The 18703-nt window shown below is 51.0% G+C and overlaps 1 protein-coding gene across 2 annotated transcripts in view; it reads right to left on the reverse strand.

The window, feature by feature from the left end:
* Positions 1-1495: 1495 nt before the first annotated feature.
* PCDH19 (protocadherin 19) overlaps positions 1496-18703 on the reverse strand; it is a 53988-nt gene continuing 36780 nt past the window's right edge. For both annotated transcript variants that reach the window (XM_026036026.1, XM_026036025.1), the window contains exon 5: positions 1496-2076. In XM_026036026.1, the coding sequence (XP_025891811.1) occupies positions 1496-2076 (581 nt within the window). The remainder of the gene's footprint in view (positions 2077-18703) is intronic.

Below are 18703 nucleotides of genomic sequence, written 5' to 3' on the forward strand. Positions count from 1 at the left end.
CAGAGTTTTAAATTCTATGAAATCTGTCAAGTGAAGGGTTAATGATAATAATAATAATAGACTAGCTGAAATCCTCCTACCTTACTCTTACCTCACTGAGGGATTATCACTGCAAGAGAAAAGGGAGCTCRGGGACCCCTTCTTTCTCTCTCTCTTCCTTCTACAAATGGCTATTAAAGTAGCTCATTTTTTTAAACTCAATTTTATATGAGTAAATTTGTACCCACACAAAAACATCCTTAATTATGAGAAAAAAACATAATGAATTGCTTTAATTTTTTCTCCATTAAGAAGGCACATTAATTGAATTAGTAGCGTTGTTACATATCACCTGTCTGCCCCTAAATTAATATCACTATTGCTCGTTCCATATTTATTTATGGTGCAGGGAGAAAAAGAAATCAGATCACTAAAATCCATGCCGTGGTTACATACATACACGCACATACTTAGCATAATCATGATTGAGAAATGCTGACTTGGAAGCGTGTGTCTAATTGAGAAGGTAATTTAGATCTCTTAAATAATTTCATCACTTTGACTTTGAAATGACTAGAGACGGGGAATATCTAAATTGGGAAGCAAAAAAAAAAATCTAGAAAAAAAAAAAAGAAACAATTTTCCATGCATTGCCTTGAAATTAGGCAATAGAAATGGGTCTTGGAAGAGTTCGGTACAGTGCATGTGACAATTCAGGCAGAATTTCCCCCAAAATGAGTTCCTGTGAGGCCCTAGCACTGCCCTGCAAGAGCACGTGAAGGCTGCAGGGGACGGTGGGGCCTGGAAAAAGCACTTGCTCCGCTGGATCTGAAACCTGCAGGTTCTGCAAGGTGCAAATTAGACGACTGTGTTCGCTTTTTCTCTTAGAAAAAAATAATAATAATCTTGAGAGCCTTTTGCCATCACTAGACATACAGTAATTTGCAATATCAAATACAATAATAGTACAGATAAGCATGTGACAGCAAAAGGATTCATAAATGCAGGGATGTCCATAGCAAAATAGCAACATCTTAAAGTACAAACAACCTTGTGTTGGGCAAATATTAAAACTCACCGAACTGCAATTTTAAACAGTCATACACGAGAAGTGGCCAGGATTTTGCCTAGACTACAAAAAAAGGCCAGGGTGCCAATGAAGATGCCCCAAGACGGAATTTGCGCTTCGCTCCTTTACAAGGACGGAAATTTATATCCCTTTTGCGATAGAAAAATATATAAACTCCAAACCCGCCACACTTAACACTTCCGAGGGCCCAAGAGGCCTCCCCGCCGCCCCTGCCTCCCTTCCGGGGGAACGGAAAAGAAAACCAAGCTACTTTGCTCCGGCTGAACACCCCTGCCCGAACGAGTGGGATTGTCACGTTAACGAGAGCTCCGTTTATCAACAAGACATTTAGGGAAAGCTTTTAAATACAGCGAGCGGGGAGCCCCGCGGGAGGCCGCCGCGAGGCCGGGCGCGCGGGCGGCGCGCGCTCGCCCGCCGGGGCGCTGCTCAGAGGACGATGTCCTTTAGCCTCTTGGCCGCCGGCGAGTCCTTCTCCCGACACTCCTGCAGCAGGGGGTTGACGTCGCGCGCGCCGCTCTCGCTGTCCGCCCCGCGCGGCTCGGCCTCCGAGGGCCGGCACGGGCCAGTGTTCGCCAAGGGCTCTGGGCCGCGGCTCTGCCCGCCGCCGTAGGCCGCCTTGCCGCCCAAAGGGCTCTTGAGGTGCAAGGGCGACGTGACAGGGCTGGAGGCCTCGCAGCCATTGCCGGCCTCGCGCACGGCGCCGGCYGCCTTGGGGCTGCACGCGGCGGGCGCCTCCACTGTCCGTTTGCCTTTGGCGTTGCCGGCCCGCTCGTCGGCCGGGGGCTCGCCGCCTTCCTTGCCGAACGTCGCGAAAGTCCTCTTTGTGCTACAGTCTTCGTAAGGCTCTGTGTCCACAGTGGTGGCCTCTATGGAGAGCGCGATGACGTTGCGCCCGCCGCGCTCGGGGGACTTGGCGCGGCTGGGCACGCAGGCGCGCGGCATCCAGCAGCGGTCCGAGTGGCCCAGGATGCGGCACTCCTCGCGGCAGTGGAACCCTTCGCTCTGATCTGCGGGGAGAGAACACAGCGGCTGTGAGAGGGCACGCGCGCCGCTGCCAACGCCAGCGGAACAGCGGCCACGGCTAGGGCCCCGCTGGGAAGAGGGGGCTCGGCCGCCCTTCCCGAGCGGCAGCTCAGGCTCCAGCAGTTGTGGCCCCTGCTCTCGCTGCTGCTGACAGACCCGAAACCCAAGGGAAGCGAGTTCCCATGGGAAGCAAATGAAAGCAGGTGCGCCCCACGCGTSGGCTGCTCGGAGCCTGCGGTTCCCGAGGAGGCAGCACCAAAGGAAGCGGTCGCAATGCGCCTGGACGCGACGTCTCGGCCACAGGGCAGCAGGCAACGCTSTCCCTCGCTCCTTGCGCTCTCTGCTCAATGCCCGCGGCCCCCTGCACTGGGGCGGCTTTGCCAGCATCCCTGCAGAGCTCCCTGCTCCGCCTGAGCACTGCGCTCGGGGACAGCGGCCACGCGCTATGGGGACATCCCCATCCCCGGGCACATCCCAAATAGAGCCTGGGGGAGAAATACCAGCCCCTCCGCACGGTCGGACATGCTGGGGCCCAGGGATGTTCAACCAAGGCAAATCCAGGAAGCAAATCCAGGTGGCTCCGCTTTCCCAGCCTTTGKGGAGCACCAGGCCGTGGCTTCCCACCCAGGCACCCCCCCGGCTCCCGTTCAATCCCCGCTTACGCCTCCGAGCTTCTCCTCCACTCGATAAGAATTTGTAATTTGCAGATAGGCCAGTAAACCCTCATAAAGCAGCAGCTTTTCATACGCAAAGATGTAACTCATTCCTACGGTAATTTATACACCCGCAAAGTAGCAAAGCAGTGTTAAGAATTAATGCTAATAACAATAAAGGAATGCATTTGGTCCTTGTCGGTTTGATAGATTGAGCCTCGCAAAGGTGCAGACTCAGCCTTGGTTGGCTTCCTGTCCATTTGAAAACGGTTCATTTTGATGCTTTGTGCCCTGCGTGCACAGCCCGGGCTCTGCAGCTACATTGGTATTTCCACCACATTCTAGCACTAGGGCGGCTGATAAAAATTCCCGGCACATAACACAATGCACCAAAATATGAGCAGCTTAACACTTACAGAGAATAAACGAGTAAAAGGCAGAGCTGGAAAAAAAAAGGGAAAAAGAATGAGATCTTTTTTAAAGGAGAAGAAGCCAATTAATTGAAACCTATGGGTAAAATGTAAGTTATTTCTGTACGTCAGAGCAGGCGCCCGGCCGAGCGCCGCGCGAGGCTGGGGGGCCGCATTGGAGGCCGGGCTTTCAGCTCCGGAGAGCAACGCTCCGAACCCAACGTGCAGAACAACCTGCACTGGCATCCAAGGCTCTTGCTCTTCCATTCTGCTGCTTCTCAGCACTTGGGCAAAATAAAATACAATAAATAAATAAATAAATCAAAATTGCCCAGAAAGTGTTGCTGCCAGCCTATTTATCCCCAGCTTAGCTTCAAGAGGGTGCTATCCGAGGAAGCTGCTCAGTRCAGCTGTGACTCGGTAAGGGCCAGAGGGAGACAGGAATATCCTGGGCTCCAGGCCCCGAGGAGACACTGATTTATTGGGCCGTGCGACCTGGGCTCCTCGCTGCAACGCACATCCCTCCAGCCTGTCAGCAACTACAAAGCCCTGGATCCCCGCACGTCAGCGRCGGCTGCTCCTTCCCGATCCGGGTGATCCCGGGAGCAGGATCCCAGCCTTGCAGCTGTGGTGCCTCCAAGCAGGTGCCTTCCCTGGATAAAAAGTGACCAAGGACTTCAGTGACAATCACAGTCCTTGGGGACCTTGCTCAAAGGCAAAGGGATCCTCGCCTTGAAGCACTTTTGGGCAGGCGAAGGGGAGATGAACCCCTTCAGGCACCAGGATGCTCCTCCACACAACATGGGGGAAATGTGGGAGGAGAGATGGAAATGGGTGACATTAAATTCTACCCGTACAACCGCTTCTTTGCCAAGGGCCAGCAGCCATGAGGGGCCAGGCACCGTCCCCTTGGTGCCCCGCTCCCGGGCACTGCTTCCCGCTGCCCTTGCGGCCAGGGTGACTGAYGTGGCCGCAGCGGCACCCGGGGCCGTCGTCCACGCGCACGGATTCCTTATTGCACCATTCGCTGTGGGGTTTTCACCATACACCCCACACGTTCTGCAAGACCCCATTTCCCCCATCCAATATATATCAGTGTATCTCCTGACTTCTGCTCTTGCACAGCAGGGGAGCGCCCTGCAAGCGCCGTTTGGGAAAGGGGAAGGGGATGACTGGGGTGTCCGGTCCCACGCAGGGCTGCCCGGCACGGCCACCACCCCCTGGGGCTCTCGCCTTCCCCACGGTGGGGCAGCAGGGAGCGATCCCCATGATCCCAGGGAAGGGCTCCCCGGTAGGACCCATGCAGGGGATGAAGCAGAGGCCTCCGCACAAGCAGGCGAGCAGCTAGGCTGCTCTCAGACCAGAAAATAATCATTAAAAATAAGCAATAAAAAAGTCCTCTCTGGAATAAACATATTCCTCAACAAGCAAAGCAAAACGCACGCGTAGCTCCAGCCTTCCAAGCCCCTTTACCCAGCCYGGCTCCAAGGGACGAGCCCAGCGCAGCAGCGATGCAGGGACAAGCGGGACGTGTGACAGCAGCCAGGGCCACCTCGTCCTGCCTTGCAAAACCCCCCCTAAAACCTCTCCGCCACCACGCACGYGTCACGGGCAGGAGGAAGGTGCCCTGCAGCGCCATGAACAGCGCCGAGCTGGGCGCTCGCTGCAGCCCCCAAACCTGCTGCTCGAGAAGCTTCTGGGGTCCCCAGCCATGGGACAGGGACAAGAAGGACCAAGGCCAGGAGCGGAGCCACCAGATGCTCGAGATCTTCAGTTATAAACAAGGCTTAAGAACATGCAGGGTACACAAATGCTTTTACTTGCCTTGTCAAAGCCTCTGCCCCTGGATTCACTCCCCATCGACCCAAAACCAGCTGCAAAGACAGCCCATCCAGCCCGGCCGGTGACTGAATTATCTTCTGAGCAACCGCAGCGGYGGTCAACGAGACCGAGCTAAAGGGCAGTGAGGTGCGAGCGCCCGGGAATGCAATATTCCTGACAAACGGCCGGGTGGCGAGTGCCGCTACACGGCTAAGGGGCAATTTGGGCAATGACAACAGTCCCCAGAGCTCCCGTTTTCCAACAGACACTCGGCTCAATCCAATCCACATCAGAGGAGGTTGGTGGAGGTGAGTAAGGAGAACTCGTTTGTGCTGTTAGATGGGGAAGGAGGGACTAGCAGAATCCACGCTCACCTGCGTCTCCGTGTTTGCACTTTGCCTTATGTGAAGTACCAGGTGAAGCCCCAGACTCGGCCAAGTGCTTCTCATCCCTCCCCGACCACGAGGTTCCCGTGCCGAGGAAAACGCACGTGGGTCTGGGCCGAGAGCAGCTCTCAAGAGCATCAGCAGCGGCTAGAAACAAGAGCAGGGGCTGCAGCACTGGGCACCTGCAGGAAGGTGGCAGGTSCCAATGTCCCCCCAGCCCCAATCTTACGGTTTTTGAGGCCATCTGCCCAAAAGACCCCACATGGGGCAGCATTTCTCAGCACACCTGGATCTCCAGCCCTTACTACAGGGGCACTCGTAGGAAAAGTCTGGCGTTAGCTCCGTGTTTTGGTGTTTCTTCAGCAACCGTATGATTATACTGTAATCACGATGACACTGCTTCTGGGTACGGCAAACAGCACGATCATTAAAAAATTCATTTCAAAATCTTCCTGGAAGCTAATAAATTTTACAGCAGTTTCAATCCTTTCACATTGCAACAAAGAAAAGCTTAGTTCCAGACAAATTAAAAGTAAATTGATTGCCTTAGGGGAATCTATTCAAATATCACTTTTCCATGTTAGAAATCTTTTCCTGAAACAAGAAGTGAGGAGCCAGGGAGAGCAAGCAAGAGAGCTGTGTGGAAAGGCAAATCATTAAATCTCTCTTCACAAAACTAGAGGTGGGGGAGGAGGGAAAAAAAATTAAACTTAAAATAAAATGCAAATGTCTCGCTGAGGTGCAGGCCTAACATTTGTGATGGAATTTATGAATAATAAATGTGAATAAATAGTAAACACGGAGGGATCAAGGCTCRCCGTTGATGTTTGCTCATGGTTGGCCACCGTGCACGGACGACGCGCGGCTGCATTATTTATCGCTCCTCTTACAATTACTTTGGGGCTGCTGTTCCATCCCGCACCATCATTTCCATGGGAATACTTGCATAGGGAGCCCCGGTCCCTTCGTGCCGTGCTGCAGGTGGCTCCGGCCGCGGTCCTGGAGGAGGGAGCTGCTCTCCCAGGGGAGCTGCAGCGCTCCCGGGCTCCGGATAAAGCACCGAGCTGGAGGCGCGCACAAGGAAGTCCCAGTCACAGCCCAGCTGCTGCCTGGACACCAAAACTCTGCCCCTCTCCCTCATCTTCCCTAACAGCACAATCCCAGAAAAGAGAGTAAGGGAACAGCATGTTATATATCAGACCTATGGGCCTTTCCCACCAGGAATTCTCCCGTGTCTGCAGCAAGGRGATCCCACCACAGCCTCCCCAGGCACCGCTCCAGGGACACCTGCAGCCAGGGACAAATGCTCTTTGCTGCAACGAGGGCCTTTCCTTCTCCATGCTTCCCTGTTGTTGGGGTTTATGCAAGCTGGAATAATATGGAAAGTTACATCTTTAATCCCAGATTGTCTGTCCTGATACAAGAGGTCAGCAGTGCTCGGACAACTCAAAAGCCCGGGAGGAATTATTTTAATGAATAAGGGATATGAATGGGATTCATTTATTACCAATTGCTGAGTGGGGCCCGCGGGGAGCGTCTCCATGACGGTGAGCCGAGCAGCTCATTCCTGGCTGGAGCGAGTGGCTCCGGGAAGCTCATGGGAGCCACGCAGAGCTACCTGAGCTCCAGGGCTGCCCCTGCTCCTTATTACCATTAGCACCATCCTTTAGAGCTGACACTATATAATGAAAGATGACTCTCACTGACGCAGCTGCGGTATCCTTCTGCCTATCCCGGGGGGCCAGGATAGATGAATGATAAGGACTTTTCTCAGGATAAGCAGCTTTCGGACACTTTGGAGCATCCTAGGTGAGCAGGAGGCTCCAGGAAGGAGGCAGCTCCAGGACCCCCTGGTTTGGGGGCCACCGCACAACACAAGCAGCCTCAGGGACCTCRGCTCCCACTGAGGGTTGGCCCCTTCATCCGGGACCACGGGCAACCCCTGCCTCCCCTCACACACTGGAATTAATTCCTGGTCAGGGGGCCGAGAGAACTCACCATTTAAACCAAATTCATCCTTTTCTGGGGACTAAAGCGGTCCGTAAGGCTCAGAGAGGCCCCTGCGGGGCAGGTTTCCCCTCTGAACCTTGGCTATTTAYGCTATCAGAAGGACTATCAGCCTCGATAGGCTCACACACATCCCGGCCGAGYCAAGGGGCTGCCTGCAGGATTCGCCCCTGGCAGAGGAGAGCGCTCCTGGATCCAGGAGACCTTTTCCATCCCAGCCATTAGGAATCTGTAATTCACATGCACAGCTCCCATTAATGCTAATGGAAGCTACCGCGCCGAGCGAAGAATACAGCCCTTTGACTTCATTACTGGAATTCAATTTCATTAACACTGGATACAGGGGGATTGTCCTAAATAYATTCTTTCTTATATTTTTTTCATGTTAATGTAACCATTTGAGTATATTATACCCTGCAGAGATGGAAACATTTCTAGTCTGTTTAAACACATTTCCCACAATTGGGAGCAAAACTTTGTCTCCATTTATGCCTTTGACACCAGCTGCCTCCCATTTAATGGGACTTTAGTTGCTAAAGCAAATTAATCCAAAGGTTACTTCTCACTCGCATTGTCAAACCTGAAACAGTCATATTCGAATATCCTGTCTGGGGGGAAATGCAATACGAACCACGCATCCAAATTTGAAAGGCAACAATGAATCAAATTATTACCGCATCCCATGCAAAAATCAGGTGTTGTTCGGGAAAGAGCCGCTCGGTGATTCCAATAGAAAATCCAACAAAACAGAAGTTGCAGCTGGGGGGAAGATAAGAAGCAATTCCAAGGCGGTTCCACRTGGCAGAGAGCAGGCCAGCTCCCGGGCAGTGCTTTTCCAAAGCAGCCAAAGGTGCTGCTGTGTGCCCATCGGGACGCCCACGTGGGGTGTTTTATCCCGGCCTAACCCAGCACCTATCTGCCCCAGAGGGCAGCAGCCTAATCCACCCSAATGCTCTCCAGGCAGGGAAGGGGCTGGGAGGAGGCACTTGCTGTTAATTTAAGGAAGTGCTGGGGGTGCTGACGGGCCCAAATCCCGGCGGCTCGGCGCGATGCCCGCAGCCGGGGGCTGTTCTTGCCCCGCAGCGACACTGAGATGCTGGGTTGGGCAAGTTGAGCRCCACCCTGCAGAGCCCTGCATGCACAGGGTCCACGTGCACACAGAGSGAGGCCCGGAGGAATTCCAGGCTCATTCCAGGCCCCGGAAATTCCAGGCGTTTCCAGGGAAGAAAGCAGCAGATCCGCCAGCGTGGACCTAAGAGCCGCAGAAATGCTGCAGACCACCATAAAGTCRGCCCTAAGGGAGCCGCACATCTCGCTCTGTGAGCTCCCCAGGACACCATGCTCGACCCAGGACCTTCCCCTTCTCCTACCTCCCGGCCCTGAGAGCCTCGGGTTTTCCTTGGAAATTTCTGGGGGTTCTACAGAAGGAGCGAAAAATAAAGAAGCTGAGGTTATAAGCGCTGATACATAATTTACTCCTATTATCAAGATTAAACACATCTCTGCATGCTTAGCATAAAACAACTGCCGTTCCCCAGAATTCTCAAGGACATGAACAAACTTCACCATTATCTAAATAATCACGGGTATTCAATGGAATATTTAACTGTCTGCCTACCGAAAACTCGCAGTCTTAATCTTAACACTGATCCTCTGTTGTCCTTCATGTAAATATCGTTGGGACATCAGCCAAGGCCTAGGGAAGTGAGCTTCATCTTGGTGGATGGGAATCTCTCGTGTCAGATACAGTCAGCCTGACTAATGAGACCTACAGCTTGCCAAAACCTACAGCCTTGCTGTCTGTTCCAGCCATTGAAAGTGCTTAGAAACCCAGTGGCACCAGCCCAGCAGTCCACAGATCCCAATCAACTATCAATAGCTTGAGTGTAAGTGATTGTGTATGAAGTATGAGCCAAATGTGTTTCCTTTTTCAGTTTCAGGACCTCCAGTATTGTTATTGCACCAGTAATGCTTGCATGGAATTAATCATATACGTACCCACAAGGCAAAACATTATGAGAAGCTCTTTGTACTTCCTAAAAGTACAGAGCTCTGAAGAGTGGAGGGAGCTGGAAAGCTTCCCAGCACGGTGGGGCGTTCCCCAGAGTTGAGTGATAGTTAGGGAATTCTGCACCAAAATTGTTGGTCCCCGGCCATTTCTCATCATGACACTGACCTCTCAGCTCCTCCACACCCACGCTCCACTTCATTCCCTCCCTGGTATTTTACTTTAACTCTTTGATTTTTCTGCCTAACATAAGAGCGGGTGKTTTTTTTCATCCTGGTGGATCCCTTCTTCTGAAGCACACGGATACTCCCTGAAAAGATGCCGGCCTGGAACCGCAGGCACGTCAGAAAATCTCAAAGGCAACAAAAGGGAACAGGGACAACACAGCCACAGGGACAGCTCGGCAAAAGCTGCTCTAAATTATTCAGCATCCAAAGGTGCCYGGGGTCTGATCCCGTGCTGTGAATCACTGCAACGCAGGATGCTCCTGCTCCTCCTTGCCCCGGTCACGGATCTASCAGAGGGCTCAAGCAAGGGAGCTCCACAGGCACGAGGGGTAAACTGGCCCCATGACCATCTCGTGCCTCCGGAGGAGATCCGGGCACTGCCGGAGCCTGGGAATCCAGCCCATTTAATTCAGCAGAAAATTAGCTCCAGCAATTAAGTTTACCCTCATAAATTAAGAGAGTGCCATCACAGTGTATAAATACACCTACAAAATTACTCTAAGGGCAAGAGTCAAATCCAAAACCTTATTATATGTCTAGGGCAATTATGTTACCTGTGAGTTATGGAATAAGCTGAACTCCCAGGAACRCAGGTGGAGTTGCCACCTCACGGGTCACACATCCTCACGGGCTGAACTGCCTCTAACCTGTCTCGTGCTTCAACCTGGAGAGCCATGGGGAAACAGCTGAACAAAGGCAACAGCAAATTAGCATCTTTTTGTGCAAATTAWCAGTTTTTTGTGCAAGTATTCCATGAAAAAGTCGGCTCCACGGTGGGCTTTGCAGCTGGCTGCCACACGGATGGTGATGGTTTCCCTGAGGGTCTGGCTCGCCCGGCGGCTCCGTCCTCTCCGTGCTGGAAGSAGGGCTCCTGATCACACCAAGAGCTGCGTGGGGCAGCGCCCTGAACCTCTGGCTCCATCCCGCTCTGTTCAGCCACATGTTGTTTCCGATCCCCCGAGCTCTTCGTCTCTGACACGTTTCTGCAACGCTGCCACGAGGCCAGCATGGATTTGGTTCCCTCCTGGCCCCGCTTCACAGGGCTGTCAGCTAAATTCCACTACGGCATCGTTATTCCCGGCGATGGCATGACAGGCCAGATGGATTTTCGAAATCCAAGCAGTCTGCAGCACTGACAGGCCAAAAAACAAGGGAAATACCAAGACCCCAGAAAGTCACTCCTACTGAACCTGTCACATTATCAGGATGCTCCACAGGGATCCACCCTCACACTTCCTTGCTGMCTGTGGCACACGGATGTAGCGCTGCCTCTTCGCCACCACGCAGCCTCCTCATTTCTAAAACACTTACACATGCAGCATGCATTAGAATTAAAAAACCATTAAACCTCGGAAAGGAAAAAAAACTTTGACAGGATGCGTAATATCCTAAGTATAATTAATTAAATTGGATGAGGCACTGGGGGGATGAGAGAAGAGTGGATGGAGACTGTTCTTGGAAAAGGGATGGTAATGCACTAATGTTTGCTGTGTGCCATTAAGTAAGAAACAGCCTTGGAAGAGGCATGGATGGATGATGGGAGCTACGGGAGACAGCCCCAGCCAGTTGGGCACCTCGGATGCATAAGTAAGAAGGTGCTACCAAGAAATGCAGCCAATTAGACTGCAAGAACAGCAGCAAGGGTAGGAAAACACAGGAAAGACAGAAGACAGAGAAAGGCACCGYGTTCCCTGAACAGCGACAGGCAGGGCGCGACAGCCCCAGCAGGATGGTGACAAGGTCACAACTGCTGAGGAGCCTCCCCGGAGCTCGGCCACCTTCCACGCTGGGCTCGGGGCTGAACCTCTCCCACGCTCCTGCCCCAAATCCCGCTCTCATCCCCCCGACATTCCCCTCAGAGCTTCGCCCTGGCAAAGCCCCCGGCCCTGGGGGGGCTGCTTTCAAACACGGTTTGTATTTTAAGGCCGGGCTCCGTGAGGCAGCGCAGGCTGCTGCTCCGCACGCTGCTCCCCGGCGTCGGAAGGAGCAGCCAAAGCCGGGCAAGGAGAAGGAGAATCAAAGGCGGCCCCAGCCGACACAGCAGGTACAACCCGGCGAGACAACCGCAGCCYGGCTGTTCAGCAGGACCAGGTTTAACAGGCACCGGCACTGATCGTTAGGCAATTAGACCCGCTGCAAGTTGACAAAGCACCAGCTCCAAGTGAATTATATCCCCAAATCCTGCAGGCAGGAGCACGGCAAAGAGAAAAAAGCCGTTGTCAACAGGCTCCGAGAGCTTGCCGAGTGCAGAAGCAGAAACTGCAATCCACAGGGCTGCTCATTTGCTTGCTGTTGGGAGAGATAAAAGGCGAGGTCCAGGAAATGAGGTCTTTAAAAACACGCTCATCACGTAGGGCGTGCTGGGAGGGCAGCTCCTGGAAACACTGATGCAGCCGGGACTGCTCCAGCACGCAGGAACACTCGCTCCTGAACCAGGGCCTTGCTCAACCTGCCCGTGCCCACATGGCACGCGGGCCAAGGGGACAGGTCCCCTCCGGCACGTGCCAAACGCCGCTCCCTGGGGACCCACAGGATCCAGTCCCTGCTCAGACACAGCCCTCAGCAGCCAGGCCTGCGCCCAGGGAAGACACACAGACGCGATTTAAAGGCTCTAAGTCATACGGAATACATCWCATCCCTTGGGAACCTGTTCCAGAGGGTAATTATTCTAATCCCTAAAATCCCATCTCATTTGCAGCTTGACTTTTCCAAGGCCAATCTCCACCCTCTAATAGTGGTCACACCTAGATATGGGAGCTGTTTAGCAGCAAACACCTTCTCTTCAGGCACACTCACTAGCAAGGGCTGAGATGACCAGYGTTTCCAGCAACTTCTAGAGCCAGAACTTCTCCAAGGATGACATCTCTCTTGGACTCCTCTCAAGCCTAGGACTGAGAGCCAGAACAACCAGGAGAACATCATCAGGGAAACTATGAAGGAGAGGACAGAGGCAGTAATAATATTTAAACCGTGAATTCAAGGCCAACAGTCCTGCTGGCTTTAATGGGTTTCAGGCCAGATCCTAAATCACCAGGGCAAAAGAGCAACCAAAATCTCCTTTATGGCGTTGAAGGYGACACCTTGAGCTGTACCCTGCAGTTCTGTGGCCAGCCCTAGACCCCGAGCGGTCTCCAAAAAGCAAGAGGACATTTTTGTGCAGGGTCCCTCACCGAGGGAGCCTCCCCTCTCCCACTGACATCCCAGCAAGGCACATCCAGCCAGCGCACAAAGACATCCCGTTCATGTGAATTTTCTACAAATAAGTGGAAATGTCTACCAAATAACACAGGAGGAGGACTGCAGAAGCACAGGTCAACTGATTAGGGAATTGTAGGTGGAATTGTTCATTTTAATTATATGTCTTCATTAGTATGAGATTCCTAGACCCTACAGTGGTGACTAGTGGGTCTAAATATTTGCATGAGTGAATACATTTTCACAGAAGGAAACATGGTTGGAAGGTGAATGAGATGCAGAATTTTGTGCGATTTTACAAGGACATTTCCAGCATGTAATGAAGCAATTTCCCAGAGCCCAGCAGCGTACCGGAGGCGAGCAACTGTAGATGCAAGATAAACATTTTTACAAGGCATGAAGCAGTGTCCAGAAAAAGACCGGCTCGGGTTGGAAATCAGCGATGAAAGAGGTAAAACACGGGTTATACTTGAGCTGTTTGTGTTTCCCTGGCACTTGAACGAGTTTGATACAAGCATCGTGGTTACCTGTTCTACTGACAGCCCTGAAAGGAAACAAAAGTTTGGAGCAAGCCAAACACACTCAATTCCCCTGAATAATTTAGGCTGCTGAGTTATCATGTGCTTCATGGACTGTCATCAAGAAAAGCTGTATTGCAAACTAAAGGTCTGTAAATCAATGCAACTGAGGGACCAAAACTAATCAGAGAGTGCCTGCAAAAGCAGCGCATGTCAGAACAAATGCACGACATGGAAATGAAGCCAGGGAGTGTTGCAAGGCAGGCTGCGGTCCTGCCTTTCCTCGGGATGACTCCCGGGGAACTTGGTTTCAGAAATCCATCAAGGATGGGCAGGTGGAAGCGTCAGGAAGCTGCAGGCTGCCTCGGTGGAAAGGTGCTGGGGAGCAGCACTGTCAGCGACACACATAGCTCAGCAGGCAAGGCAAACTCACTGGGAGGAGCAGAAAAGAAATGCAGGGCCAATTCACACAGCGCCCCATGCTACAGGCCCACCTGGGTGTATCACCTGCTCCCAAAGCTATTTACACTCCCATCAGTTACACACTGCTTTCAGTGAGGCTTCTGGCTCCCTGACCCTCTCTGATTTACTACTTTTTAAGACTTTGGCTTCAGATTTCTAGCCAAATCCCTCTTCCCAAACGAGATAGGCTCCTTTTATAGCTTGCTGAGCAGTGCCAAATGATCCAGAATCAGGTTATTTCACTTGAGAAAGCCATTTCTCTTCCACTGCAGATCAGAAGGCTCCTTGCCTGGCTCAGGCCTGCTCCACTTATTAAAACAGCTAATTGGAGAAAGTGGCCAAGCAGACGAGGGGGCACCCTTGGCTGTACTTGCACTATCCACAGCCCTTCCTTGTATCCATCCAAATTAAACAGAGCGAAGCCCGAGCAGATCATTAAAACCAGAGGAGACGACTGCCGTTTTAAGGTAGACACCTTAATATATGCAGCAGAGTCTTTCCCTGCACTGCAGTCAACAGGTACCATTTGCAGCAGGATTCACAAATCTTTTCAGAAGTCTGGGCATTAATTAGGCTGACATTTCCAAAGCAGTCAGAGGAAATCAAGCGCCCAACCCACGTTAGCTTTCAAGTGATTTGGACATCTACCTTCCTCAGGCTTCACTGAAAAATTCCAACCAGCGTTCTTCACTGCCTTTTGTTTTGCACATTGGCAAGTGCAAAATCAACTGCAGAAACTCCCCCAGCCAGCAAAGAAAATTTTCTTCCACCTGGGAACAGCCTGATCTGGCAAGAAACAACTTGACCTTATTATTGCCCATCATCTGCCAGCTGAAAACACTCAGTACCTGGCAGAATTACATGGCTCTGCTCCCCACTGCTCTGCAGCCCGGCCCTGGGGCTCCAGGCCTCCCTTTGCAGCAGGCTCCAGCAGGAGCAAGGGGACATCTCCAGCGACCATCTCTGCTCCTTACCTCGCRTGGCAGGGAGCTTCACGGCTCACGCTGCTCAAGTGCCAAGATGCACGGTAGCATCTGGGGGAAAAATCTCACAAAATTTATCCAGGAGCAGTTTTCTCCAGCTGGGACTGACTGGATACAGCCTGGGCACRGGATGCTGTGGGAAATCACTCGTAGCTGAGCACAAATTGCATGCACAGAGGTAATTACTGCAGCACAAGGTTGGTAGCACCGCTGCCCACATGACAGTATCTCAGCAATTTTCATTTCCTATTGCTTCAACTCAAAGAGAAGGGTTTTTTTAATATCTTTTTTGGTCAATTTTCTCTTTTCCTGTCAAGAACTCACTTTAGCCTAGGATTTCTTCAGGGCAAAGCCCCACTTCCACAAGAAATAGTCACTGCACACATTCACATTTTGCTCCGTATACTGCAACCAGACCTAGGGCCCAATTTATCTCAACCTCGCTCTGTTTCCATGCCCCGAGTACAACTGTCACTGCCCGAACGTGAAGTGACACAGTGGTGACTGCAGTCACCCGCTGTCACTTGGAGCCTTCTGTGGATATCAGTAATGAAACACAACATGCAAGTAGCTAATGAAGCTGGTTACAAAGAAAGTCACTCTGCGTGCTCAGAAAGAGGGTGAAAATATGGTACAGAAAACGAAACAAAAAGGATCTGTGCCTAAAAATAAAAACACCAACAGAACTCATGCTGAGAGTGAGCAAAATTTATCATTACTAGTACAGATATGCAGCAAAAATGGGGCTACRTTATACTCACCACAGTTACATACCTTACAATGAACGTACGTCTATGATATATATGCTATTAAGACCTTGCATGCTAAACAAAAAGTGATAAATGCAGAGACAGAAAAAAGAGAAATTACTGAACAAAGGCAAGAACAAAAAATAACCAGCTTGAGTCAGGAAAGGCCCTAGGTCTCTGGGTTCCCAGCCCAGCACATTCAGGTGCAAACCTGCATGACTACGGCAGAGAAAAGCTGCAAAACTTTTTAATAATTCTGTGACCTATTTAAAAATACCTCCTCTCTTACATTCATATATGCTGCATGAGAAATAAAACATAGCACTCAGTTTTGAGTGGCAGCACATCCCTTAAGACAGATAAAAGCAGCAAGTTCTCTTTGCTGTTTGGAGTCAATTATTACAGAGTTTTGACTTATATATTATTACATAGATCATTTAGTAAAACAACCTACACACCAGCCCTGTGGTGCGTGTCTCCCCACCGCAGAAACGTGCRGAGCTGGTACATTTTAGATACTCACCTCCATCTACCTTCCTTCCAAAGGCCGTGCACTCCCTCCTCCCCACGGGGATACAGGGGCCTTCCCCAAGCCCCTTTCCACCTCAAAAATGTAATTTAGAGCCAACTGGATGAGGCCTGGGCTGTAATTTCTCTTTACCATGTTTGCTCCTGAGAAAGATGGGCTGAGCAGGAGGGATCCCAGCCGGCCTCGAGTCCCAGAGGGCCTCCAGAGCCAGAGGACCTCCCTTCCCTCCCCATGCAAGGTGCCAACTCCCTCACCCTCCAGCACCATCCAACACCCTCTTCCCAAAGCACTCCCTAAACTGCTCTGGGTGCATGTTGTAACAACCCAGAAAGCAACTTAATTTGATGGCAATCACTTGTGACCACCACTCTGCTCTCTAACCATTCACGCTAACGCGACGCCAGGTACCACAGCCCCGCGGGTCACCTCGCTGTTTGCTCCGATTGCACCTTTAATAAAGGGCCCTGTATTTCACAGCGGCAGAAAACCTGATGCAGGTTGCCATGGTAAGCACACACACGTCCCTATTTAGGGCAATAATAGGCAGCTTTGTATAATTCACTGATTTCAGATGATTTCTCACCCAAGGAGCACACCGCTCAAGYTACGCAACTCACCTGTTGTTCAGTCAATCTGGCAATTTTAATTAGAATAAATTTTTACAATTCCTCTATGCAACACTTAGAGCTGCTTCACTAGCAGCACGCGAAGATGCCTGTAAATTATACAGGCTCCAATCACATCTTTTTTCACCCTTAATTACAGTAACATTACRGCATTAATCATCTAAGCCTCCGTTAAACAAGTAACAGCCATCCTCCATCATAATTAAAAAGAAAGGCCAAGCAAACACAAATTTGGAGTTTACCAACTTTCCACAGAAAATCGTGTTTTAACTTAAGAGTTTCTCAACCCGTAGTTTTATTTGGCTCTAATTAAGAGTTGTGAAGAAAACACCAAAAGGTTAATAGGAGACAGGGAGTTTGTAATGCAGGTTTCCCAGGGCCAGCCCCAGCAGTTGGGTCTTGTTTTCAGAGTCATTAATGAAGTAGATTGATTACAGCAGGAGATCAGGAAATGCTCACTTGCTGTGTTAGCAGAAGGTTGGTGTTTATTCATAGACCTTCCCCATTGCTAAATATGAGGGCTATTACCTTGACCATTACTAGTCTTAATCACTGGGAAACACAAAGAGTTAACCGTTTCCTTAGAGGTTGCTGGCAAAAAATAAACTCTGTGCCTTTTTTTGGCTTGTTTATAAGGGAAAAGGAAGCTGCAAGCCTCACAGAATTGTTTATTTATCTTAGAAATATTTGATTTTCAAAGTATTGTGTGGTGTTTTGGGAAACGGATGCCTTGGGAGAGCCAGGGAAGATGGTCRAAGCGCCTCGTCCTTCAGCTGAACTTTAACAAAGAGATCTTCTCTTTAAACCATTTGCCTGTAAGTTAAGGGGCTATTAGCAAAACTCAGCACAAAGTCTGAGCTCTCTGATTAGGAGCATCCCTTCCTTCATCTCTCCCATACATTGTTCTCTGGTCACAGAGAGACAGTGGTAGGGCAACATCAGCATTTGATGAATGACTAAAAGTGACTAAAAATAAAAAATAAAAAATAAAAAAGGCTAGCAAAAAAACCCCAATTTTAGGGGTTGATCATTCATCCATTACAAGCCCACACAACACAGCCTGGATCCAAATTTTAATTTTCCTCTCTGTGCTGCCAAAATGCTCTCATGTGGTGAGTATTTTCTGTACTTAAAGAGAAGAGACCTGAATATGCTGGAGGTTGTAACTGCAGTGACCCTGGCAGCGAGTACCTGCAGGGACAGAGCCACTGCAGGCATTATGGGYGTGGGAACGAACCCGAGAAGGGAGAACATCCCAGGAACGTGGGATATACGATACTGTTTGTCATGCACACAAGAGGCTGCACATCTGTTTGCTATTTGCTCCCTCGCCTTACAAGGCGGATTGGCTTTCACTCCTTCCTACAGCCACGATTTCCCTATCGCCTCTCCCCACCACAGATTCCTCTCCTAAGCCCAAGCACAAAACCAAGTGCTGCAGAGCCCAAGGCAGCGGTAACATGACGGGCCCATCCACAATGGGCAACCATCTCYGAGAAGCTACAGGGTCTAGTAACTCCAGCAGCGAGGGGTACATGGAAACACCGCGCCGTGTTCCCAGATTATCCAGCACAGAGATCCGAGCGCCCACTGGCACCTCGCAGGGTGGGCGCAACAGGAGCGCTGACGCTCAGGGAGCTGCACGGCCTTTCCTCACAGATGGATGAGGAAAGAGGATGGGACTAGTCCTGTCTAGAGGATGGGACATCTGCCTGGAAGCCTTCCTAGGGTCCTTGCTGCTCCCCTTGCTGCCCTCCTTGCTGGGACAACATCAGAAAGAGGCAGCGCTTGAGGGGATCCATAACCATCATATGAGCCCAGCACAAGCTGTCCCAGCTCCTCGCCTGGCTTTTGTCCAGATTTGGATGCTCAGTAGGTAATTAGTTAGAAGGGCAGGAATAAGAAGACAATCAATGCTCCCTCCTTACCCCAAAGCTCAGCTTACTCGCTTGTCATCCAAATCCTTCTCTGGGATATCAAAGTATCCTGCAAAGCTGGCTGCTCCCTCCGCGCTGGCCGCTGTAGGAGCACCACTGA

Source organism: Nothoprocta perdicaria, unplaced genomic scaffold, assembly GCF_003342845.1.
Source record: "Nothoprocta perdicaria isolate Ctin4 unplaced genomic scaffold, notPer1 scaffold_17, whole genome shotgun sequence".
NCBI classification, from domain to species: Eukaryota; Metazoa; Chordata; class Aves; order Tinamiformes; family Tinamidae; genus Nothoprocta; species Nothoprocta perdicaria.